This window comes from Eretmochelys imbricata, chromosome 2 (genome assembly GCF_965152235.1).
Source record: "Eretmochelys imbricata isolate rEreImb1 chromosome 2, rEreImb1.hap1, whole genome shotgun sequence".
Lineage (NCBI taxonomy): Eukaryota > Metazoa > Chordata > Testudines > Cheloniidae > Eretmochelys > Eretmochelys imbricata.
This window is the reverse complement of record NC_135573.1, coordinates 12,491,732-12,509,891: the sequence shown is the minus strand read 5'-3', so window position 1 is coordinate 12,509,891 and position 18,160 is coordinate 12,491,732. Positions and strand designations below refer to the sequence as shown.

Sequence of the window (18,160 nt, the reverse complement as noted above, 5' to 3'; positions counted from 1 at the left end):
GCCAAAGGTTGCCGATCCCCGATTTAGGATTTAGTGGATTATCAGGCTAGACTAGTCTATGGTATTATAAACTGACCCTAACAAAGTTATCAAAAAAACTGTATGCTGCTATCACACAATACCATGTGGTGTTTGACAGTTGATCAGTAGCAAGATGAGTATCAGCAGGATATTTACGTTATTTATTGCCTGAGGCAAGACTGCCATTTGTGATACAACAAAACAAACTATAAATTGTCTAGTCAACAGAACTGCAGGAGAGTATTCTTGTTTAGAACTGTGTCAGGACTCTAAATCAAATTCAAAACTAATGAGATGCCAGGGAAACAATCATCAAGTGTTGGAACAGATATTTAGGGAAAACATCTCTAGTAATTAATGCTTCTGTGACAAAATTCATCTCACTAATTGCAGCTCTTGCAAAGGAGAACATGAGCATATCCAATTTCCAGTGCTGCCTTAAAATAAATGTTCTCATAAACTAAATACAGTCTACTAACCTCCTGCCTATTTGTTTTGTCTGCATCGATAATTAATGATTTCCTCCTAAGCTCATTATCTTGAATCTTGCAGGTTATTTAGAAGTGGAAAAACACCATCCCAAGTGTAAGTCCTAGACACAACACACACAGAGTCCTATTTCAGTCGTCTGTGTTTCCATCCCTCAGTATCACTTCAGTGCCTTTCCAAATGACATAGATTCACATTTTTCCTTGTAAGGCAAATTTTTTCTAGACAGCTCACACTACAGATCTGTTACAGTCTCCATATGGCTCTCTGTTTCAGGGAGGGAAGAGGATATGGCGGCTAAAAGCACAGCAGGAGGAGTCAAGAGACCTGGGCTCAGTTCCTAGTGGTGCCGTGCACTTGCTCTGTGACCAGCGGCAAGCTGCTCGCTTTGCTGGGCTCTGGTTTCCCAAACTATAAAATGAGGGCAATACTGCCTCACCACGCACGCTAAACAACAGGAGACGGAGGTGCTGTAAGGCTTAACTCTTTCATGTTTGTAAAGTGCCCTGAGAGCCTCTGGCGAACGTGCACAATATGATCATCATTAATGTTACTTTGCATGCATTCTGCATTCCGTGAATGGCTGCTGACATCAACAGAAACTTGAACAGGGTGAGAGCACAGGTTGTTCCATTGCAACCTACCTTTGGATAAGAGAGCTGCACTGCAACCCACATTGGAATATTTTGCTCTAAAGTTTCCCGGTACCATTAATAGAACAGATGAATGCTTTTGACTGGACACTGAAAACCTTGCTCTGTTTATGGATGTGGCCCTTTATGTACTAAATATGCTGCATCACATGCATGTAGGGCAGAGGACAGAGTTCATTTCTGCTGCTCTGCATTGCACAGGCAACCGATTACCTTTCCTGGAGGGCATTTCTTCATCATACGAGCAAATACATCATAATATACTACACAAAGGAAAACTGTCTGTCGGATGCTTTAGTTGAAACCAGCAGTACCAACTCCCTCAAGCAGACCATAGCATCCTCTTGAATATTTAGAATGAACATCATCAGGCCGGCTGTTTTCTTTTTGTTCTGCATAATTTTGCACACCATACAATAGATGGATATATCAGACCGTTGTACTTGCCATTTAACATGCTGTTTTTAATTATCTCCTTTCCAAAGGTCTGATCCTTGGACCACTGATGCCAATGGAGATTTTGCTACTAACTTCAGTGGCAATAGGATCAGGCCAGCAACAGCTGCCTTCCAGTGAGGAAAAGTACTACTGATTTGAGTGGGAGCTGGTGCAGGATATCCATGCTAAATCCTGCACCCCTCACAAAACTCCCAACGGGCCTTTTTCTGAAGATGTGTAGGTTTTGGCCCTAAGCGTTTGAAATGTACAATTCCTGATATCTGCTCTGCAAGGGCTAAGTTTCAATTACTTCAATGGGACTGCAGGGGATGTAAAGGAGGGCAGAACCTGGACCTGTATTACCTGGTTTCTTTCAGACATTAAGAAGTCCAGCTTTCCACCAGGGAGTCCCAGTTCTATAAAAGTCTTTACTAGTCGCAGGTCTGCGCTGTTCCCTATAAAAAGAAACAGGACTTGATAAGAGATTTCATTTCACAATAGGGTAAATACTACAGATTCTGTTCACTATGTTCTTTTCAAATCTCAACACTGCCCCTGGAGTTGTCGCGGGGAGTGCAGCTGTGACTGATGGCTCACTGCGTTATGGTAAGCCCTGACACAGCCATGCAGGGGAGCAGCAGTGAGACAGGAATCCCCACAAACTTTGCAGCTGCTTGAGGGCTCCCTAGATCTTAGCTGCAGGTGCTGCAGATGTTCCCCAGGAAGTGAAGGGATGGGAACTGGCAGGGAATAGGAATCCTGATACCTCTGCCACTTCACCTGCTATTGGCTGGCCAGCAGAGATGCAGGAATAAGCTGCCCTTTTCAGAGCGACAGCAAATAACTCCCTTTCATTCCCAAGCAGAACAGGGGAGACCTAAGACATATTGTGACCCCAAGGGGTGAGTCTGAGGCACAGTGTCTGCCAGTGTATCCCCTGGCGTGCTGTGCCTGTACACTGTGACTTACACACAATCCAGCCTTCCTGTGTCTTTGCTTGCTGCATATGCTATAGAGTGAACAATACTCACCTTCCCCAGAGCTAGCCACCTTCTCTCCTTCAGTGACGGCATTTAAACCAAGTTTTCTGTTCGCTGGATGATATTTTGCTAAATGATCGGATGGTTGTGAAATGCGAAGGAAGGGGCTGACAATTTTACTGGGCATGAAAGGTTGCATTTAGGGGGCAAAAATCTGTCAAAATTCTTCATTTTGTAACAAAAGCGTTTGTGGAGTAAATGTTAGAATTTCTGCTCAGATCCTTTCCAGCAGCATTATACAGAACAACACACTATGGGCCAGATCCTTGGCTGATGTAAGTGACACCCATGGACTATGCTGAGTTACACCAGCAGAGGATCTCGACTTCTGTATTTTTAATATGAATAAACTCCATGAGGCAATTCCGCACAGCATATCTCTCAGGCCTTACCATCCAGTCCATGGACACAGACAACCAGGTGAATTCCATCTTCCAAATTTTCTTCCTCTTCCTCTGGTGGAAAATATGGGATATCAGAAGCTAGTACAGATAAGTCACTGTACAGAAATCCTTCAATCTTCAGTTCTTTTTTAAACTTTTCTTTGGCCTGATAAAAACTGGAGAATACACTAATTAATCACACGGAGAACTGGGTGTTCAACAATAAAACCTTTAAACTAGGAATGAGCACTTGCGATAAATTCCCTTTTCAGCTTTGAAGGTGAAGGCCAGTATACTTTGTCCTACAAGTTAGGGTGACTAAGGAGGTTGGGGTGGGCAGGTAGATAGCCTGTGATCCAAAAGGGAGTGAGCTACCTCTCGTGGGAGAGATCCACCCAGTGGTACCTCACCTGTTAGAGTCCAAAGCAGGTTTGCTGCTAAAAATCTTCTGGTCACCCTAACAGGGAGATACAAGGCTATGTAACTGTATCGTAGAAAACGTGGTGTCCAGATCTACCCAGCAGGGCTAATTAGACAGACATTAACAAACAAATCTGAGCTAAACAGATGAGGGGTCGACCTCCTCCTCCTAGCCACTCAGACAGTTGCACAAATGGATGCAAATTTGTATCCCATGAAAAGGGATAGTAGCTTTGACCCAGACACAAACCAGCTAAGAGCAGTTCAGTGTCCCTCCAGCTAGACTAACATTTCCCAGCTCTGGGGCCTACAGTTTGGCTCCTAAGTCCACACTGAACAGCCTCTGGACTCAGTGGGAGATGCTCAGCCTCTCTAAGAATTAGGCCACACATGGAAGCGCCTAAGGTGATTTTTCACAGCCAAGCTGGGAAACATCAGCTTCAGTCTTGGGGCAAGACTGTGACCATCCTATTCACTGGGGAGCACTTACTCACACAAGTAATCCTACTGGATTCAGTGGGGCTGTTCAGAAACTTTTGCTTGCCAAAAAGTAAGGGCGGGGGGGGGGGGGTCGCAATCTAAGACTTACGCTATGGGATTTAAGGCCCTGGATTCAGCAGCACACTTAAACACTGCTTGGCTGAACAGAGAAGGAATTAAGCTTGTGCTTAACTTTAAGCACAAACTTAAGTGCTTTGTTGAATCTGGGCCTAAAAGCCTGACAACCATGGTTCACCTGGAGAAGGAGAAGGCAGAAGAGACAGCTATAAAGCCAGAGAGTACAGTACAATACATGACAGTAAACCCAGCCACTACAAAATTAAACAGAGCATTAGAGGAGCTTGATGAACGACCTAAACAAAGCTAGGAATCCGAACACAGACCCTTTAAGAGTCTACCCCAGGGGCTGGCAACCTTTCAGAAGTGGTGTGCCGAGTCTTCATTTATTCAGTCTAATTTAAGGTTTCGCGTGCCAGTAATACATTTTACCGGTTTTAGAAGGTCTCTTTCTATAAGTCTATAATATATAACTAAACTATTGTTGTATGTCAAGTAAATAAGGTTTTGAAAATATTTAAGAAGCTTCATTTAAAATGAAATTAAAATGCAGAGCCCCCTGGACCGGTGGCCAGGTCCTGGGCAGTATGATTGCCACTGAAAATCAGCTCGCGTGCTGCCTTTGGCACATGTGGCATAGGTTGCCTACGCCTGGTCTAGCCCTTACCCTCCTCAGTGTTTTAAGATAACTCCCAGCACAGCACAGGACACAAAACGTAATGGAAACCTCTGTGATGGGTAGGTTTGCGTATTGTGCTGTCAGCTAGGCAATCCATGCAAAATACACCCAAGTAAGGAGAAAGGAAAGATGGGCTAGGGCAGAAGACTGTGAGTCAGGGATCTGAGTTCCCAGCAGTGCTACAGACTCCCTGCATGACCCTGGGCAAGTTGCTTAGCCTCTCTATGGCTCAATTCCTCATCTGTACAATGAGGGTTATGTTACAGCCCATTTCCCATCCTTTGTCTGTCTGGATTAGTTATACTCTAAAGTCCTCAGTGTGGGGACTGGCTCTTAATGTACGCTGGCAGAGCGCCTAGAACAGTGGGGACCTGACCTCAGCTGGGGTCTCTAGGTGTGACTGCAGCTGTAATAAAGAAAGCCATTAGACAGTCTTACCTAAACATCCTTTCATTGGCCTCTTCCTCCACATCATCTGCCGTGCAGGGGACAACGCCGAAGGAGCCTAAAGGCTGGTGTGTAATAGGGAAAGCAGCCTGCTTTGAAGAGAAGCCAGCCACCACAGGAGTCTCTTTGAGCACCGAAGAAAAGGGAAGACATGTGGCTGTGCAAGAAACAGACAGGTTAACCACCTCAACGGCCTTTCGGCTCTCCAGTGCCAACCCGTCTGTGGCAACAGAATGAAAGCCAGTGCTGCCATTAGCCACGAGCCGACGCTCCACGCTGTCTGATTCCTGAGGATATTCGGCACAATAAGATCCTGCTGCAGAATCCACCAGCACAGATGCGTCGTCGAGTTCAATTTCTTGTAAGCCCTGCATTTCTTCACATGACATCAGGGTTTCACTGGCGACGGGGCTCCCACACTCTCCTCTTGTTGAACCAAATTCAGTCGATGTCTCTGATGAGGCTGGAACAGTGTAGCAAAAATCTGGTACCTCGCTCAGGCCATGTGAGAAATTCTGGACGTCTAGTATGGTAACACTGGAATAAAAGTCTTGGCGTATTTTCAGCCCCTCAGGTACAGGTTTAAGTGCATCTTGCAGATCCTCACTGCATGCACCGCACTGCACGCTAGTGGGGTCTGAGTACGTGGTGACACTCTGTGTTTCCAAGCTGCACTCTTCATTTCTCTGCACTGCCTGGCGTTCAGAGGTATCACATCTGTACTGCTTTAGATTTACGGGTTGTCCTGCATAGTCCAAACTACAAACTCTTTCTGCAAAACCTTCCTTATCTTTGACTTCTTCTGGTAGCTCAGCGCTGCTGTTACCTTGTTTGACAGCAGTGCTAGGATGCTCTCCTGTGGCCATGTCTGGTTCTGATCGCTCACTTTCCCTGGCAGTCTGACAGTCAGAAAAGTTCCCTGTTATTGCTATGCTTCTGCACGTCACTTCCGTGTAGCTTTTCAAGGGCCCTTCTGCAACTTCCAAGATTGCTTTATTGCATTTGGAAAGATCTACAGTGTCTGTGGGCTCCTCTGGGCTGCTGATCTGCGGTGCAGAAACGGATTTGGTCAGCTTTGTAAGTTCTACTTCCCTCTCTTCTTCCTCAAACGGCAATGAGCTAATTGATGTCAGCGACGCTTGGATCCCACTGGGCAAGCTTGTATTGCTTTCCGTTTGCCCACCCTCTAGAGAGTTTCTGTGTATGGTGTGCCTCCGTACCAGCTGCTGCAGCATCTCACGGTCACTGGGCAGCTCCAAAGCCCGGCTACGCGCATCGGACCAAGCCACCGAACTGGGTTCACTTTCAATGCCCGAGTCGGATATTATTGACGAAGATCTCTTTATGACCCCTGACATCAGGGTAAACTCTTCACATTCCTCGGCTCTTTGCTCCTTCACAAATGACTTCACCTCCAGGGCATCTTTTGTTGTCTGGGTTAATAAACCAAAAGTACTGATTGGTAACGCTTTCAAAGCTGGTAACAGAGCCTTGTTGTCTTGATCCACTGGTTTTTCAAGACTGTTTAGTTCATTTAATGCAAGTTCATCCGAAGTGAGAATATGTTCATAATTAGCAGTTTTAGTTGCTTTACTTAACTCAGTGCTGTCTAAGAGGCCACTAGTTCCACTGTCACCCAGAGCGCTAATGATTAATATGGGTTCACTTTCGTGGGAATCCTTATTGCTAGGTTCCATATCCACGCATGTAACACCTGTAGCAAGTCTGTCGTCTTTTAATGAAACATCCACTGACGTTTGGAAGTCTTCGGCTTTGTGTTTTAAAAGGCCTAGTCCCAAGCCAGAAACAATTTTCTTACTTGAAACTGATGTATTTTCATGGGATACATCCGTTTTCCTTTGGACTTCCTTGTTGACTGTATATGCCTGAGATGTGGAGTGCTGGGTCAAAGCTTTAGCCATATAAGCATCAGCTGCAATATCGCTGTAGATACAGGGGGCATTCCCATTTATTTTATCTGTATGTATTAACAGAGTATCTTTCCTGAAATCTCCCTTTGCTAATGCAATGTCATCATTTGATGCAAGAGCCTCCTTGTTGTTTATTAAGTCCATTTGTGTACCGTTCATCTCAGGAACCTCAAAAGCTGGGAAAACATCCACACTTTGACCTGAAAGAAAAAAAAAAATAATGTCCTATACAAGGAATCAAAATGTCTGTAGGTGATTATACACACGCACACCCTCCCACATGCACACACCACACATATACATGCCTGATCAACATTCTTTAAGCTGCATTCACTTTTAACTGTTATCCTCACTGCATGGTTAAATTAAAATCACTTAGAGCTGTGAGTGCTAAGTACCTCTAAAAATCAGGCAACATAGATGTCTTAAAACTAGTGGACGCTCTTGTAAATTCAGCCGTATATTCTTATTACAGTGTGACCACTTGCAACACGGATAGTTTTTAAAAAAATATTCCTGTTAAATACTTGGTAAAAAGTTGAGGAAAACTGAGAATTACAGATATCTTTTTGGAAAATAAAACCACAGATCCTATTACCTTATAAAAAAAGTATTAGTGTCAATAAATAGTTTCCTTTATAACCGCTCAACATTTCGTGTTCTGGTAAGAGGCAGATGAAATATTTTATAGAGGATTTTCCCACCACTAGATGTCACTCTAATAATGAAAACCACCTCCTCACTTCCTCTTAATGGCTGAAATGAAAACTCCAGGGGGGTTTGTTTCAGATTTTACCTCCAGTTCTTGGAATTAAACTGTTAATCTTAAAAAACAACAAGAACACCTCATAGAAAGAAAATGTCTAAGTAACAGGAAGTGTATATACTGCAATCTATTGAAACGACAGGGGACATTAGGCACCATAAGCAGAATCATTCACACCATGTTGAAACCTGACCAGAAAACACACCCCTAACTTGGGTGAGAAGTTACACAGGATCATTATTGACCAAAAGTCGTAGAGAAAACCTTGATTTTAGGCCTCATTTTAAAGATGGAACCTGGAGCAGCCATAGAGCCCTCTAACACCACACTGGAAGACTGGTTCAGGACTGTCTAAGTGTATGTGAACCTACCGACCCATCCACACTACTTCTTGCAATCCCCTGGGAGCAGCCCTGCCCCCGCATTGCCAGCAAGATGGGCTGAAGGCACAGCTTGAGGTGCATGACTCACTTTTGTAAGGGAAGTCCACATATCTGTCTTCAAAAATCACCGGAACTGTGTTCCCATCCCCATCAATGTCCAGGCATTCGGCTGGCAGAGGGGGCATGCTGGTGAGGTACTCGGAATTCCGAACGTCAGTAGAAATCTGGCTATGACTTTGGATCCTGAGAGCAAGACATGGAGGGAATCAAGTGTGGGATGAGTTACTGTGCAGCTTTGCCATCATTCACCTCATCTAGTCAGCAAAACAGGTTGAGTCTGACCAAAGCACCGGCGAGTGCTTTGAAACACAGGTGCCTAAGATTCGGTGCCTAAGTCCATATTTAGGCACTAAGCAAATGGGCTAGTATTCAGAAGTGCTGAGCAACCACATCCACGGGAGGGGAGAGTGCTGTGGAGCAAACAGGAGGGCGGTGTTCGGCTCCTGGCAAGACTGGACCGAGACATGCTGAACAGGATAAAACGTTAGTATTCTACACTGCATTATTTATATTGCACCTGTCTGCTGAGCTGAGTGGATTTGCAAGGAGCCTTTTCTTATGCTGCCTCCAAACCTTTGCAGCCCTTTGTGTGCTTCTTACTGCTGCAGTGTCTCCTCCCATCTAGCAAATCCTGGGGAGCAAGCCACCCCAAAAGGGATGGAGGTGACCAGGGAAAAGACAGGGTCATGCTCCCTCTTGGATATATAGAGAGAGGGGTACACACTGTGACATCAAAAGGGATGCTTCCCGTGTATGTCCTATAACAGCAGAGAGGATTATGCCTCCCTGCCTTCTAGAGCAGTGGTTCTCAAAGGCTCCAGGCCTAGGGGGCTGTGGGAAGGGCGGCCAGCATGTCCCTTGGCCCATGCCACTTCCCACAGCCCCCTATTGGCCTGGAGCAGCGAACTGCGGCCAGTGGGAGCCGCGATTGGCCAAACCTGCGGATGTGGCAGTTAAACAAACCAGTCCAGCCCGCCAGGGGCTTTCCCTGAACAAGTGGCAGACTGGCTTTGAGAACCACTGTTCTAGAGCTTCCTCTGGGTGGTGGGGCCCTGTATCAGTTCCCTGGCAGATCTGTAGCTAAGTGATGCAACTGAGCCCCTTATGGGCCTGGTTTGCTGTGGTGCTTATCACCCATAACTCTCATTGACCTCAGTTAAAATTGTGGACACTCAACGCTCCTGAAAATCAGGTCCAATTATCTCCACGTTATGGAATTAGAGTCCCCGCATCGCTTCTCACAGGAATCACTGGAGAAATTGACCTGACTCCTTTTGTTCAGAACTGGGTGCCTACTCAGCTTCTCCTAGAAATGATGGCTTCGCAAAAGGTGCTCTGTCTTCTCGGAGCTCATGACCCAAGGAGGGCATCTTCTTTTCAAGGTGTGCAGTCTGCCTTCCTATGTATTATGTCACCGACTGGGCTGTGTGGGACGTGATGCCATGCACTCCCTTCCAGTAACTGGGGTGAAGAACTGGCCCAGAATGGCTAGTGACTATTATACTCTTCCTGCTCCAGGGCTGAATGACATGACAACTGCCAGGGAAAATGGAGAACTGGCAAAATACAACCAATTTATTGTCCGTGTACTGGTTTTATACCTGGCTTGTCCCATATGGCAACATGTTCCAAATGCAAGATTATTTTATTTGGATCTTTCTTTAGCTAGTCTATGTATTCTAACAAATAGAGATGAAGACAACACAAGTTTTTAAGAGATGGCATTAATTGGCAGCACTATGGGACGGGCTCCACAGAACAGAGATGGTGAAGAAGTGCACGTATTTCAGATTTCCTTCTGAGGAAACACAGTTAATCACCATGTAATAACTGGAAACAACAAACTTTGTGCAGGTCAGAGGGGAAAAAAAGAGAAAACATAAGAAAGGCCATACTCTTCAACCATAAATCCTGGTTTACCAGAAGCTGGGAATGGGTGACAGAGTGAACACTGGGTGAACACTTGATGATTACCTGTTCTGTTCATTCCCACTGGGGCATCTGGCACTGGCCACCGTCAGAAGACAGGATACGGGGCTAGATGGACCTTTGGGCTGACCCAGTATGGCCTTTCTTATGTTTTCCCTCCAGGTGCTGATATAGCAGGAAGCTATAGTCTATATTTGGGGCTCCATATGAGAGAATGAGCTGAACGGTCACATCTGGGGCCCCTCTGGCCATGTCTCCTTCACCAATGAGCACTACCCACTTTCGTAGGCTGGGCAGGCCCTATACAACCATCCACCCAAGCAGTACTGAGGTTGTGGCTGCCTTGCGCTGTTCCTCTTTACAATGTGGTAGACTGTGCACTACATTTGACCCCATGTCTCCAGTTACAGCTTTGAAGAAGGCATCATTATATGGAATCCTCGCCTATGCCGCTGCACGCTGGCGCAATCTGTGGCATTATCCCTAAACCATTTCTGAAGGACATGTCTCCAGTCTGATAAATTCCAGCAATGGGAATTTCACATTCCCCCTGGCCAATCTGTCTCACTGCAGAACCCTTCTAAGACCACAACATTTTCACTAATCTTTAATCTAAGTTGTTCCTGCTGTACAATAACATTAGCCCAGAGCATCTGCTTTTTGACTCACTTGATTAATGAAAATAATTACCCCCTGCTCCATCACTAACATCCCTGATCATGTTTGCGAGCAGGTATTTCCTCCTCTCAGCCTGGTTTTCTGCAGAATAAGTCTGACCCTCCCTTAACATTTCCCCAGACAGTGCCTAGTTTCCTCATCTTTTATTATTTTTGTTGCTTTCTGCTAAACTCGCCTCTAAATGAGCTAAGAAGGGTAATCCTGCCTGCAGTCAACTCCATGTAACCCAGCTGAAGGCAGCAGGGTTGTTCAGGTGTAACCGAGGGCAGAATTTGGCTCTAAGTATTTTTAAAATCATGGGGGGGGTCCCAATTCTATTCCCCAGTTGGGGCCTAAGCAGAAGCGGCAAGCAGAGGGAAGTAATTACCTTGCTTGTTATCCATAACACACTTCTTTGAATACAGCCCAGTACCAGATTTATTTTCTCTGACAGCCTTCCATTGCTAATTCTCCTGCAATTCATCATCCACTCTGAGCCTCACTATTACCAGCACCCACCCGGCATTCTGCCCATTCTGATCCGTCAGCTCCAGCGCTCATGTTCAAGGCTTTGTGTTAACCACTGATGGATGCTTCACGGCACCGTTCTGTCTGCCTTCCCGGATCCTCCCAGTGCTACCATGGCTGCACCCAAGAGAGTTTCACCCACTTGGGGAGAGTGGGGAGGAGAAAAGAGTTTTTAGGACCATTTGGCACTTTCTGCCGCCTCAGTGTGGGATTTCAGCCATAGTCTCCATCATGCTTTAGACCACAAGCCTTAAAAAGACCCACCTGCCTATCACAGGTGTGTGAAGATTACAACCCTCTGGGGCCTGATCTGGATTGTGCATTGTGTAATTTTTTACTGTGACTTCAGTGGATTTACACTGCAGTGAGGTTAAAATAGACCCAATGCCTTCTGTATGGAGTACAAATGCCCACTGAAGATCAAGGAGGAAAGGCATGGATTTGCATCGGAAAGGATAATGTGGCGGCATGGGGTCTGGACCACAAGAAGTTTTAAGAGACTACTTGCTTGCGGGGCCCAAGTGCCAGGGATGAGAGGTGAAAGGAATTACTTACAGGCTTTCCTGAAAGGTCAGCACAGCTAGCTTTTGGTGCTCAGCATAAAAGAATGCTTCTGAGAATCTTCTTACCTGGTTATGAAACACAAAGATCACACATTAAAGCCTTTTAAAGACACCGAGAGCATGCAAGCCAGCTCCAGCTGCTTTGCACCACTCTGGTGACACAAGGAAGCTAGGCACCCTGGTTGCTCCACCAATTCAGCTGGGTTTCTGCTTTGTTTTTCTGGGTGAATATGGCCTGAGATGTTCAAAGCCTCTGAGGATTGAAGACACGGCCCTTGGAAATATTTCAGAATCTGTTCCAATGTATCTGCTGTGTCTTTGTTTAGAAGCAGTGCATCTGTTGAATTTAACAGTTCTCTCTGCAGCTTTAAAACTAGGGTCGCTAATTCCCTTCCCCGGCAGCTGAAATGGCAATAGCGCAGTTACTAAATGAGGAAAGCCAATAATCAATGGTATCTTCTGCACAAAGATATACAGTAACTCCCATTCTTACACATGAACTCAGAGGGGAATAAAACCTACATTATCAGAAACACATACATGCATGGCATGATATCTGCAAATTAAAGTTTTCCAAATTTTTGCATGGACGTTAGAGAGAACAGTAAAGCAATGGACAAATGATTGCGAAATAGCTGCAGGTTTGAAATGATTTGCAGAGCACTTAGTATGAAAAAATACACTCCTAAAGAACTTGGTATTACGATCTGCTCAGAAATAGGCTTTGAATTTCTATGCACTCCAACAAGATACATAATCAAATCAATTAATCTGTTAAGACTCTAGTCCTTATGTTACTACTGTTATTTGTAAAATACAGCATTGTAGAATGGCAGCAGAAAGCATATAAACAAAGTTACAATATCTCCCTAAACCTCCAAGCTGTGTTCTGACAAATGGCCTTTCTAAAATAATAGATAAGCATTGCCTGAAAAAGGCTGTTTAACAATAATAATACCTTATGTCTGAGGCTCTCAAACTGCTTCATGTAGCTAGGTAAGCAAGACCGCCCACATTTTAAAGAAAACTGAGCACGTACAGGTCAAGTAACATGCCAAAGAACCCCAGTTCCCTGCTCTAGGCATTAGACGACGCTGCTTTTTTAGCGTAGGTGCTATGCTGAAGGTACCTTCTGCTTCCTATACATTTCCCTCTGAAGGAGTTAGATAATAAAAAGAAAAGGAGTACTTGTGGCACCTTAGAGACTAACCAATTTATTTGAGCATAAGCTCACGAAAGCTTATGCTCAAATAAATTGGTTAGTCTCTAAGGTGCCACAAGTACTCCTTTTCTTTTTGCGAATACAGACTAATACGGCTGCTACTCTGAAACCTTAGATAATAAAGAAAGTCCTGATCTGAAGCACTGCATTTCAGCACGTGCTTCCCTAAGCAGGCAAGTCATCCCACTGACGTCAATGTTAAAGTTAAGCACATGCTTACGTGGGGCTTTAGTGCATTCAGCATAATCAGATAGGCAGCAGCCAAATGCTCATCTGTGCGCGCGTGCATGTCTATGAGAATGTGTGTGTGATACTAAGGAGCAGGAAAGTACTGGCTGCTTATGTATAATGAGACAACAAAAGGAACAGAACTATATTTCCAGTGGCAGCTGTGTTAAGGGAGCTACGAAGGATAGATTTTTCAATTATTTGACCCTGTGATGGCTCTGTTTTTTCAGAGGAATTTACATGTTTTGTGACAATCCAGGTGCCATGGGAAATCAAACCTTTACCACAACGGACTAATTTGGTATTTTGATATTTAAAATGTACTCATTTTTCTGTATAGTACTAGTGTTCTATAAAGGCCAGGTCTTCTTTTCCATTGTGGCTAAGGGTTTTCCAAATTTCAGGCCCACAATATCCAGGATCTACCCAAAAGCCAGGACACTGATAAGGCAGCAAAGGATGGTCAGAGGTACAGTCCTGAAATGCAGCTCTTGTATAGGACAGTAGCCTGTTTGTAATCCATGTCACTAAGGCCTCAAATTCAAATCCACACCAAGACCCTGACCCAGCAAGGTAAATGGAGGACCTCTGTGCTCACACAGAGCCCTGCTGAAGTCTAAGCTCTGGTCTACACTGGCGGGGAGTGGGATCCATCAAAGTTAAGCAACTTCCGCTACACAAATAATGTAGCTGAAGTCGACGTACGTAGATCGACTTACCGTGGTGTCTTCCCTGCGGTGAGTCGACTGCTGCCACTCCCCCGTCAACTCTGCCTGCGCCTCTTGCGGCGGTGGAGTACCGGAGTCGACAGGAGAGCACTCGGGGGTCGATTTATCGTGTCTAAACTAGACGCGATAAATCGATTCCCGCTGGACCGATTGCTGCCCGCCGATCCAGCGGGTAGTGAAGACATACCCTAAGAGACATGGATCTTCCCAGGCAGAACTTATAGTATTGGGGCTAAAATATGGAGCTAATTCAGTTTGCAAACTGCTCAAAGAAAGGACCTTTCTTTTGTACGTGTCTGAGAAGTTCTGGTGCTATTGTAACAACAACTTATTAATGATTATTATTAACAGGCACCACCAAGGAATGCAGTTTGTACCAAGAGTCTATGAGGTTGTTGAAACAAAATTATAAAAGCAGACCCTAGTTTCCCTGTTTCATCATCTCTTGCAGATTGTGGAGATCTTCCTATATCTCTCAGAGCCATGCATTCCAGGCTCCAACATGCCTTCCTCTTAGCATAATGGTATCCAGCTGGAAAACCTGGCTACCACTGCAAGGTGAGGACAAGACAGGTTACAAGGTCACCACTTGCTCCTATTTGTTTAACTAAGAGCTAGGATTTTATAGTTGAAGGAATTATTTCAGAACTGCTATTTGATAGGCATAAAATTCCCACGTGTGCAGTGAGCCAACACAATGACTTAGGCATCACTTAAGTGGTAGGTAGGCTTTGGACTGGTTCTCTGTGTGGGGGTTAATTTCACACAGTGACTCTAATTAAGGCACTCTCTGGATGCATCTTTGATCTCTTCCTATCAGGTCGGTATCGCCATTGCTGAATGAATTGCTTAGCATTACCCTTAGTGTGTGATGCTCCTGAGTAAGATAGGCTGTGACTTCTGGATGGAGTGTCACTGTCTCCAGGAACTGGGTCCACAGTGCCAAAAGGTGGGAGCAAAGCCATGCTACATCCTTGCTTATCTGCTCTGCTATCTTCTCTGGATTGTTCAACATCTGGAGGGGGTGAAAGATGTTTGGAGGTTAGATCAATGGAATTAATTAGGACATTAAATTAAGTCCCCTTAAAAAAAAAAAAAAAAAAAAGAATGATCCTTGAATCAGAACTGGGCTGGTGCTGTTTTCCTATCAATTATTTTATCCCAGATCAGGCAGTTACTACAGAATTATTTTAGCACATGTATTTTAGCACAAATTAAGATGGAGACATAAGGGAAGAGTGGGGAGTGAGCACAGCCTTAGCCAATATTTTTCATTGCAGGTAAAAAGTAAATGAATGCAGCCAATTGGTTGCTGGTTCCAAAATATCCACTAGATGGTGCTGCTTACTCTGGAATACGAAATGATGCTCCCTCTTCTGTAGACGTGGTGATGCCTTTTGATTAGAGCAACATTTCTTTCACACACTAGCTTGGTGACTTTTTTTATTAAGTCTAATTCCCAGTACAGTAGGAAAAAAACATTCCAAAATTCCTTCACACAACAAAACAAATAGGGGTCACCTAACGAAATTCATAGGCAGCTGTTAAAAACAAACAAAAGAAAGTACTTCTTCACACAATGAACAGTCAACCTGTGGAACTCATTGCCGGGGGATGTTGTGCAAGCCAAAAGTATAACTGGGCTAAAAAAAGAATTAGATAAGTTGATGGAGGATAGATCCATCACTGGCTATTAGCCACGATGGTCAGAGATGGAGCCCCATTCTCGAGGTGTCCCTAAATCTCCAGCTGCCAGAAGCATCGGGCACTGACACAGTCAGAAACAGGATACTGAGCGAGATGGGCCTTGGCCTTAGCCAACATGGCCATTCTCATGTTCTTCAGTGTATTTTCTCCTTTCTCTGCTACGCTTGAACAAGAGTGAGAAACAGATACAAGGCTATAGAGTTCTCTTTTATAATTCTACTGGTATTTCTGCACCCCAACCTCTATAGCATATAGTAGCAGTAGAAGCCACAGACAGTAATTACGTTTTACGGTAAATGCGTTAGTACAGCCCTACTACAATGGGGCCCTAGGGAATACAAATTAATAACAACAATAATAATAATAACACATGTTATCCCTTAACAAAACTAAACAAAACAAGCCAACAAAAGGTCTCTTTGCCAGCTACAGTCCCTTTTCACCATAGCGCCACAATGAATCCTGAGTTCCTGCTTGATTTTTACCCAGTCCTTACGCAGGCAAACTCCCAAGGCTAGGAGCACTGAAATCTAAATCACGATTAAAAGTAATCCTTGTGTTCATACGTATGTGTGTGTAACTGTGGGTATCCTGATTGTCCTTACACTGCCCTCACTGCTGTATTCCTGATTCTGCAATCTGTGCAGTGTGGGCAACCTCCTGTACCAATTCAAATAGGGAAATCAAAGGGGCCTATGGGGTGGAGGCGTCTGCCTGCCTGGTGCTCTTTGCAAGATCAGGGCCTTATTTTGTACAACTGGTCCCCCTTGCTTAGAAGAAGAAATAACTTGCCCTGTCAGCAATGCTGTTTACTTTTAATTTTAAACATTAGCAACTAAGTTATTACATAAATTGTAAATGAAGGACTGGAGAGCAAGCTTCAAAGGAGAAGCTGCATTAACACCCAGGGTTATTAAATAGCATGATGGTTATTTTTTCAGCTCATTGACTCTTAACCTTTTCAGCAGGCTTGAGATAACTGGAAAGGTCAGTGTCAAGCTCTAATTGTGATGTTCTTGCTGTATAATAACAGTGGGTCACACAAAATGAGAAGTGTCAGAGAAATCCTGAGAGGTAGCCATTCCACTTTGTTTTAGGTACTCAGCACTTCTCAGGATTCAGCCCATGAGTAGGGCTGAGAAGGACCCTTGAATTCCAAGTCCCCCACAATTCATCTGAATTCTGCAATATTCATTCATTCATTTGGGACTTCCAGAGGAGCCCAGGAAAGTCTGGAATCCACCGTATTATTGCCCAACATTAACAAAATCAGGAGTCATTGCCGAAATCATACCATTGCCTTAAAAATCAGAAGATTTTTTAAAATAACAATAAATTTTGGGGTTCTTTTATTGGCTTCTCGTTTATGAACCTTCAGGGTGCACTTGGATCATATTTTAAAACTTTCCTCTGAAACCAGGAGGGTTAGCCTCACATCACAGACCATTACATCTCACTCAGTTACTCCTTCCTTGAGCCCAATAACTTGTGTTTGGCTAAAGCACAGCTTCCAAAAATACATCTGGTCTTGACCTGACATCAACAGATGGATAATTTACTACTTCCCTTGATAGTTTGTTCCAAAGGTTAATCACTCTCACAGTAAAAAAATAAAATAGTATGCCTCGCTGCAAATTGGAATTTGTCCAGTTTTGGCTTCCACCCATTGCTTCCGGTTAGGCCTTTCTCCACAACATTAAAGAGACCTTTAGCACCCAGCATTTTCTCCCCAGGAAGGAATTTATACACTGTAATCAAAGTCAGGCCTCAATCTTCTTGTTGAGAAACTAAACAGATTGAGCGTTATGTCTCTCACTAGAAGGCATTTTTTTTCCAGCTCTTGAATAATGTTTGTGGCTCTTTCCTGCACCGTCTCTCGTTTTTCAACATTCTTTCCAAAACGTGGACACCAGAACTGCGTCAGCAGTCTAGTATTGGTCTCACCAATGCTGTAATCAGAGAGGTAAAATCACCTCCTTACACCAACTCACTGCTTCCCTGTTTATACGCCTGTTTAACTTTAGGCACCCATGTTTGACCATTTGGTCCTATATACCTTGCACTCAATCAGCAGTAGCATATATTATAACCCAGGAGATGGTAGCAACCAGCCCCATGCTCAGTCCATTTAACTAAGCTGATCTCTGGGGCTGTTCCTAGGGATGAAGGTGTCAGCCCTTTTTAAAACAGTCCAGCCAGTGATTTGATGGCAATGAAGGAGGCCCCAGATGCATTTGCAGTCATAGTGCAAGAAACGTTTGTTTGACTGGTTGCTGACACTGAACTTGCTTTCCCCAAGTGAGTTGGCTCAGTGAGTTTGGAAACTGTGT

General features: G+C 44.4%; 1 protein-coding gene across 1 annotated transcript in view; it reads right to left on the bottom strand.

The window, feature by feature from the left end:
- The window catches only part of FAM135B (family with sequence similarity 135 member B), a 230,378-nt gene that overhangs the window by 12,181 nt on the left and 200,037 nt on the right, over positions 1-18,160 (bottom strand). Inside the window, exons 9-14 of the mRNA XM_077808827.1 lie at positions 14,983-15,138; positions 11,938-12,011; positions 8,297-8,451; positions 5,120-7,259; positions 3,034-3,200; positions 1,965-2,056 (exon numbers count right to left, since the gene is read on the bottom strand). Of these exons, the coding sequence (XP_077664953.1) occupies positions 1,965-2,056; positions 3,034-3,200; positions 5,120-7,259; positions 8,297-8,451; positions 11,938-12,011; positions 14,983-15,138 (2,784 nt within the window). The remainder of the gene's footprint in view (positions 1-1,964; positions 2,057-3,033; positions 3,201-5,119; positions 7,260-8,296; positions 8,452-11,937; positions 12,012-14,982; positions 15,139-18,160) is intronic.